At 44.1% G+C, this 7,661-nt stretch overlaps 1 protein-coding gene across 2 annotated transcripts in view; it reads left to right on the forward strand.

Annotated features, from left to right (window-relative positions):
- Nucleotides 1–789: 789 nt before the first annotated feature.
- The window catches only part of LOC106605682 (basal cell adhesion molecule), an 87,808-nt gene continuing 80,936 nt past the window's right edge, over nucleotides 790–7,661 (forward strand). Inside the window, exon 1 of one of the 2 annotated variants that reach the window (XM_014201572.3) lies at nucleotides 790–1,065. In XM_014201572.3, coding sequence (XP_014057047.1) covers nucleotides 996–1,065 — 70 coding nt within the window. In that variant the 5' untranslated portion in view covers nucleotides 790–995. The remainder of the gene's footprint in view (nucleotides 1,066–7,661) is intronic. The other variant, XM_014201573.3, reaches the window with a different exon arrangement.

Here is a 7,661-nt window from a genome sequence, read left to right on the forward strand (position 1 = left end):
TGTGTGTAGGCTATGCTGGGCTAGGGAGACTATTGTGTGTAGACTATGCTGGGCTAGGGAGACTATTGTGTGTAGACTATGCTGGGCTAGGGAGACTATTGTGTGTCGACTATGCTGGGCTAGGGAGACTATTGTGTGTAGGCTATGCTGGGCTAGGGAGACTATTGTGTGTAGACTATGCTGGGCTAGGGAGACTATTGTGTGTAGGCTATGCTGGGCTAGGGAGACTATTGTGTGTAGACTATGCTGGGCTAGGGAGGCTATTGTGTGTAGACTATAAAAAATGCAGAATATGAACGGACTGGATATTTTCAACTATATGATTCTGAATCTGATTTTATCCACAGCTGATATTAACTAACAAGGTAGTAGGCTGTGTATTATTGTTCTTATTGTTGGTTATGAATGAAAATAAAAAAATATATGTCATTAGCCTATATTGTTAATGTATTATCTGTAATAAACTAATCATAGATGTTGAAGGCTAAGGAACAAGAAATAGTGGTAGGAGTTGGCAAGAGTTTTTACTATCCACTTCGGTGTTAATGTTGTTTTTGAACATCTATTTTAACTTTTCAAAAACCGCCGCCATCGATATAGGCATATGTGAATAGTTAAGCAAGTCTTTTCAGGGCAACTGAGGTGTAGCGGGAGAGAGAGCGAGAGAGCGAGAGAGCGAGAGAGAGAGAGAGAGAGAGAGAGAGAGAGAGAGAGAGAGAGAGAGAGAGAGAGAGAGAGAGAGAGAGGGGGCGTGGGGTCACCTTTTGTGGAAATACATCAACCAAGACTGCCACCAGCATCAGATTTCTCGCTGTGAGAGAAAGAGGGGGGATAGCGCTTGCTTTATTGAGGGAGACGGAGAGAGAGAGAGAGAGAGAGGGCGAGGGAGAAACAACTCTGGACGACTGAAGACTTGCTGCTGCCACAAATACATAAAGACAGAAACAGCTAAAGAAAAACAGCTAAATACATTTGTAAAAGTTACAGATCGAGCCATGGACGGGATGGTAGAATTTGGACGCACTTCGCTCTTGTGCACCTTGTTGCTTTGCTTTTCATTGCAAGGTAAGACTTCGATTTCACGCGTCCCCGTCTGTTTTATATTAGAAAGTAAATGTTGTTTTAGCCCACTGCTGCTCGTTCCTCTTGGCTGGAGACTATGAATCTCTTCATTGCCTGTACGGTTGTTTCTTCTTCAACTATCGCAGTGCGTTATATCATAGTAGGCTATGGACTGCTTATCACATTACGAACGTGTTTTAAATGCGTTAGTGGGTTATACAACTTTAATGTACCTTGTGCATGTTTTGTTTCCTTTGGCAATTTGTTCTTGTCACCCGCTTTATGAGAAAACAACCTGTTCTTGAGTGCCAGACGGTGCCAAAATAACAGGTGTAAATCGAGACTTTGAAAATCTCGGCATTTTTGTCCGAAGAAATGCTGGACTTGTCAGTGAACTATTTTTAAGTTATTAGAGAAAAAATACTTACATGTAGGCCAACTCTTTGATGCGCAGCACATTTTGAACGAAGTGACGGATCATGTTAAATTCGTGAGATGCTTTAGGGGTTAACCCAGACTGCACTTTCCCTTTGTAGTCGTGTGGGAACCCCTTGCTCCGCAGTGGAGTGCACTTCTGAGCGCACAACGGACTGCAGTAGCCTGTAGCTGAGCCCCGGCAGCCTGTCGCGGCCGGAATGGCCACTATGTATTTGATCTATGATCAATGAGCTAGCTGTTCAGAATGCGTCGGATGGGGTGTGATGTGCCTCGGACGATACCACGTGTTATTAAATTGATTGATATGAGGGCTTTTATGAATTAAGGGTAGGCCTACTCACAACCTTACCGGTAGATAACACTAACCTTATGATCTATTTATAGTTTGCATTATCTGCCCCACATTTGAGCAACGTTTTATGCTTTCAAACGCTATCGTTTAGTTTTTCCACTCCACTGTTCTCTTGTCTCTTATGGATAAAAAGGTTACTAGGCTACATACATGTTGAGTTATATAAATAACGAGTGCGGTTCTGTAGGCTGTTTGGTCTTTTAGGGTGGGGTGTGCCCATTTGGCCAAGCCACTGCATCTCTCTCTCTTTCTCTCTCTCCCCTCTCTCTCTACTTATCTATTGCTCTCCCTCACCACTGCCCCTCACTCATCATCTTATACAAAAAATCTCTATCTGCAACTTTGTCTTTCTCTTTTTTTTTCTCCATCAAAAATCCCCCTCATTATCTCCCCAGTCTGGATCTCTGCCTATCTGAGTTTAACTGGCTGGTGTTCAGCAACACCACTCCCTCTCTCTACACCCATCCCTCCTTTTCTCTGCATCCCCCCCTCTCGCCAGCTCCATTCATCCCTCGCTCTGCACCACACTTCACTCTCTCCAGCTCCATCCCTTCATCTCTCCAGCTCCATCCCTTTTTCCTTTAAACCTCTACCACAGCGTTCTCAGATCTCCAGTTCCACTACCCTGTCCTCTCCACCCCTGCTCCTCCTCCCTCCATCCACTCTTCACCTTGTCTTTCAGACAGTTGTTCTCCGGGCTGTGTGGCTGTTTGTTTTTGAGCCCAGTCTTTCATGATGCCACTGTGTAGACTGTGTGTCTGAGATTAAACAGGTGTCTGTACTAAAAGCCAAAGCCAGCTAATGGAAGGCCTGGTACCTCACGTAGGAGGCTGGATACAGCAGTGGGTGGTGCCTTGATTGTAGCTAAGTGAGCTCCTGTTCTTAGCTCTTCCAGTGCCCACCCCTGGCCCTTTAGTCTGTACATAGGACAGTATGAAACACTGTAGTCCCCGCCTCCATGGCAACCAGTCCAGGTCCAGGACACCCCTGCAGCACTCCCCTAAACTTTAGTGCAGTACGCCTCTCTCTCACCGTAAAAGGGGACAAGACCGCTCCCTGTCTTACCTCTTCTATCTTCCCTTCTTCTCACTCCGTACCCCTCCTTCTCTCTCCCTCCCTCCCCCTGGCTCGTTTGTCTAATAATAGCAGGTTTCTCTGTGGGATACTGTCTCACACACACACACACACACACACACACACACACACACACAACACACACACACACACACACACACACACACACACACACACACACACACACACACACACACACACACACACACACACACACACACACACACACACACACACACACACACACACACACACACACACACACACACACACACACACACACACACACACACACACACACACACACACACACACACACACACACACACACACACACACACACACACACACACACACACACACACACACACACACACACACACACACACACACACACACACACACACACACACACACACACACACACACACACACACACACACACACACACACACACACACACACACACACACACACACACACACACACACACACACACACACACACACACACACACACACACACACACACACACACACACACACCACACACACACACACACACACACACACACACACACACACACACACACACACACACACACACACACACACACACACACACACACACACACACACACACACACACACACACACACACACACACACACACACACACATCCTGACTCACCACAAAACTATTCCACGGTGCACCAAAAAGGACAACAGGACACATAACACCGCTCACATAGTGTGTGTGACACAAATATGCGGTGATGACATCAAGACCGTCCCAGTGTGCTTTGCATGCCTGTACTGACGGCAACGCAATTGACCTGTGACCGGTTGAACCGTACAGGTTGGAAATGTCTCCCTCGGCATACCATACAATGTCACCCAGAGTTAGAAACATCAACAGCCAAACTTCTAGAACGATGTCATGCCAGACAGGGATCAGAAAGATTAGTCAGATTGAGGATTATTTCTGATTAGGAAAGTTACTTTTTAACTAGTAAATGACTGTATCACACCTGTTCTTTGCTATGAGGCGTTTGATGTGTTGGAAGTTCCAACAGCTCGCCGTAGGGGAAACGTGAAGCGTATGCAGCAGTTGTCTATTGTAATTTGTTGTGTGGGTTTAGATAAACATTGGTGGGTTTTGTTGGTAGAAAGGTGCTTTTGCTGCTTTCAAGTCCTAAAAGTGTTCGCTGGCTGTACTGTCTCAGCCTTGCTCTCTTGTGGTGAGAGGGGGTGGGGTTGGGTGAGGAAAGGTGAGGGGGGGCTCACTGAGAAGGGTGGGGTCGAGTTAGGAAGGGTGGGTGGGGTCAGGTGAGGAAGGGTGAGGTGGGGGGTGGGTCTCTGAGGAGGGTGGCAGAGAGAATCGCGGAGACAGTCCGTCAGCTGAGTTCAAGGTGCTGTAGGAAACTCTGAGCTTCCACCCTTTGTCTATCAACTCCTTAATTCCCCCAGTCATTTCCTTGCTTTAATTTCTTCTTGCCCTGTCGGCATCAAACACCCCCCCCCCCCCCTCCCCCCCCCTGCGGCCATGTGTAATTATTATGGTATTAGGGCAGATAAATTAAAAGCCTGTCATTTAGCCAGTGGAGATAAAAGCCAGGGGGCTTCTTCAAGATCTTTTTAAGGGGGTTAGGGGCACTGATGGTATTCTAAGTTCACCACACACACACACACCACACACACACACACACACACACACACACACACACACACACACACACACACACACACACACACACACACACACACACACACACACACACACACACACACACACACAAGATCCATATAAATTCATCTTATTGTGCAACAGCTCTAAACAATGCTAGCTAACACCACCCTGAGTGACAGGTCGATAAGGGCTGTTTTGAGGGAGCGAGTTGGTTTTTGCCCTCTCTGTCGTTTAACCTGGGGGTGTACAGATAGATGGAGGATCTTATAGTTTTTTACAGTCACTTTGGCACTAATTTCAGAACCTTGTGGTCATTTTTCAAAACTCTAGACACAAAACTCAAAACGGTCATCACTTGTAACACAGGCTGTCCAATGTTCAAAACATTGCATTGTGCATTCATATCTTTAAAGAAACCTTGCACTTGCAGAATCATTGGTTCAAATAACTTATTTATCATGAAATACAATAGGAACATTCATTTAGATCACCCACACACAAGATACCGATAGTTTCACTGTGTAGTTGTTCGTACAATCATTAAATATTGTAGTACAAAATATGTGACACGTTTCATTATGCTACTACACTAAATACATCACTGTAAAAGGACTAGTAGAGAGAATACTACAGACACAGTGGAATCATTGAACAAAATATGAAATGTATTGATGAAATACAATAAAATCACAACACAGGTTTCTTTGAATCAAAGCAAAAATAATTAGCTACCAAAAAAAACAAAAACTACAGTAAAACGTCAACTGCAGTGTTCCTCACCTGGCTTACTGTAAAAAGCAAAACAAAGGATTGATTACTGTACTTCTATATTTCCATCAAGCCTGTCTTGTGGATTTGGCCATAGGTTCTCATCCACATCACAATGGATGTTTTCATTCGCCAAACATCTTGGGAAGAATCTTCGGGCATGGTGAATCCAGGCCTGACACTGGTCTGCCGTGATGTCATTGCATGCGTCATCTATGGCCTGGAGAAGGGTGGCTTGTTCGTGAGGGAGCCTATCATATACCTTCCACCTCCATGTGGAGAAAAATTCCTCAATCGGGGTAAGGAAAGGAGAATATGGGGGTAAGTACAGGGTGGTAAATTGTGATTAGGCCTGAAACCATGCTTGCACCATTCTGAGCATGGTGGAACATGACATTATCCCACACAATGACATAGGTCATGCCATCAGCTCTACAGACCTGATTCAGCTCATCAAGGAAGGTTACATTCGAACAGCGAATCATGTGGCTGCCTGCAACTCAATATATAGAGTATATAGAGTAGAGAGCTTTAGATGTTGTTCCACCAAACATTACAACAGGCAAGATGAGTAATCTAAGCAACTTTGACCGTGGAATGATTGTTGATGCCACACATGGTGATTCCAGCATCTCAGAAACAGCTGCCTTCCTGGGATTTTTACGCACTACAGTCTCTAGCGTTTACAGAGAATGGTGCGATAAACAAAACACATTCAGTGAGCGGCAGTTCTGTGGGCAAAAACACCTTGTTAACGAGAGAGGTCAGAGGAGAATGTCCAGAAAGGCCACAAATGCTCAAATAACAGGTGTTTAAAACAGTGGTGTGCAGAATGGCATCTCTTAACGTACAACACCGTGAATAATTCAGGCTGTTGTGGAGGCAAAAGGGGGTCCTACCCAGTACTAGATAGGTGTACCTAAAAAGTGGCCAGTGAGTGTACAGTAATGTCAAATCTGAAAACATGGTCTGGAAAAGTGGTACGTGGGACCATAGAAACAGTGTCTGATAAATAATGATGATGAAATATTACATCCATAGATAATGTAGTCCAATTGGTTCATGGTTCCACGGTAATTGGTGTCAATGGATCTCGTTATCCTGAAACTTTCATGATCTAAACATGAAATAGTGTTTGTCAGTTTCCATAAAACTATGCATTAAGAGTAATGCAACAGTTACTTATCATTTTGATCAGTTGTATCAATTGATAGTTAGATCATTGTAATGAAATGAATAGACAGTCATCTCAGATGTAATGTGTGAATTGCATTTTGAAATGGTAATACTTTGATGTTAAGTTGTGTCATTTTGAACAGGTGATTTTAGTTCAATGAACAAATGATCTTAGCTTTATGTGTATTGTATCCAAGCAATTGGAAAAAGTGTTAGAGTTTTTAAAAATGTGCATTTTGATCATTGGTTGTGAGTTTTGTGTCTAGAGTTTTGAAAAATGACATCAAGGTTCCGAAATTAGTGCCAAAGTGATTGTAAAAAACTGTAATTTGATCACTCTTTTGTTGCTGAGAATTTTCAGGAAATGTAAACTTGTAGTGTATTTGAGTTTTAAAAAGGCTTCTAAAGTGTGTAATTTCTACTCTGAAATGTCAGACTTAATTTGCCCTAACAAAAAAGGTATCAACCCCTACAAAAATGTCCATTAATTATAATTCACATTGAATTCCCATTTCCTGTTGCTGCAGGATTGTTTTCCTGCTGTAGCAAACTGGCTCAAATTACGGTCCTACCTTTGTAGGTGTAGGAGCACTGGGGCTGCTATTAGTCTGGGTGATTCATGCTGCTCCACTGGGTTTGGGTTAGAGGGGAGATAGATAGAGACGGAGCTGAACCCTGAGGTCCTATAGTAATGAGTGGTATTCCTATGGACAGGTTGGGGCTCGCCCTGTCCTGAGTGTCTGTGCATTCAAACATTGTTACTCTGGCCTCTTCACAACACACTGGTGCTAATCCAAAAACACACAAGACTTTACAAGGTTGGGCCCCATTCACCACCAAGACACCGTACTACACCGCTTGAGCTGTGGCCCCTTCATACATCCACCGCATTTCAGTGGTTTGGCAGCTTTCCTTTCATGTGATATATTACATTATTGTGGTTACTCTCTGCTGGGTTCATGTAGATCACATTGTAGTGGTTACTCTCTGCTGGGTTCATGTAGACCACATTGTAGTGGTTACTCTCTGCTGGGTTCATGTAGATCACATTGTAGTGGTTACTCTCTGCTGGGTTCATGTAGATCACATTGTAGTGGTTACT

The sequence above is a fragment of the Salmo salar genome, chromosome 05 (assembly GCF_965601325.2).
Source record: "Salmo salar chromosome 05, fSalSal1, whole genome shotgun sequence".
Lineage (NCBI taxonomy): Eukaryota > Metazoa > Chordata > Actinopteri > Salmoniformes > Salmonidae > Salmo > Salmo salar.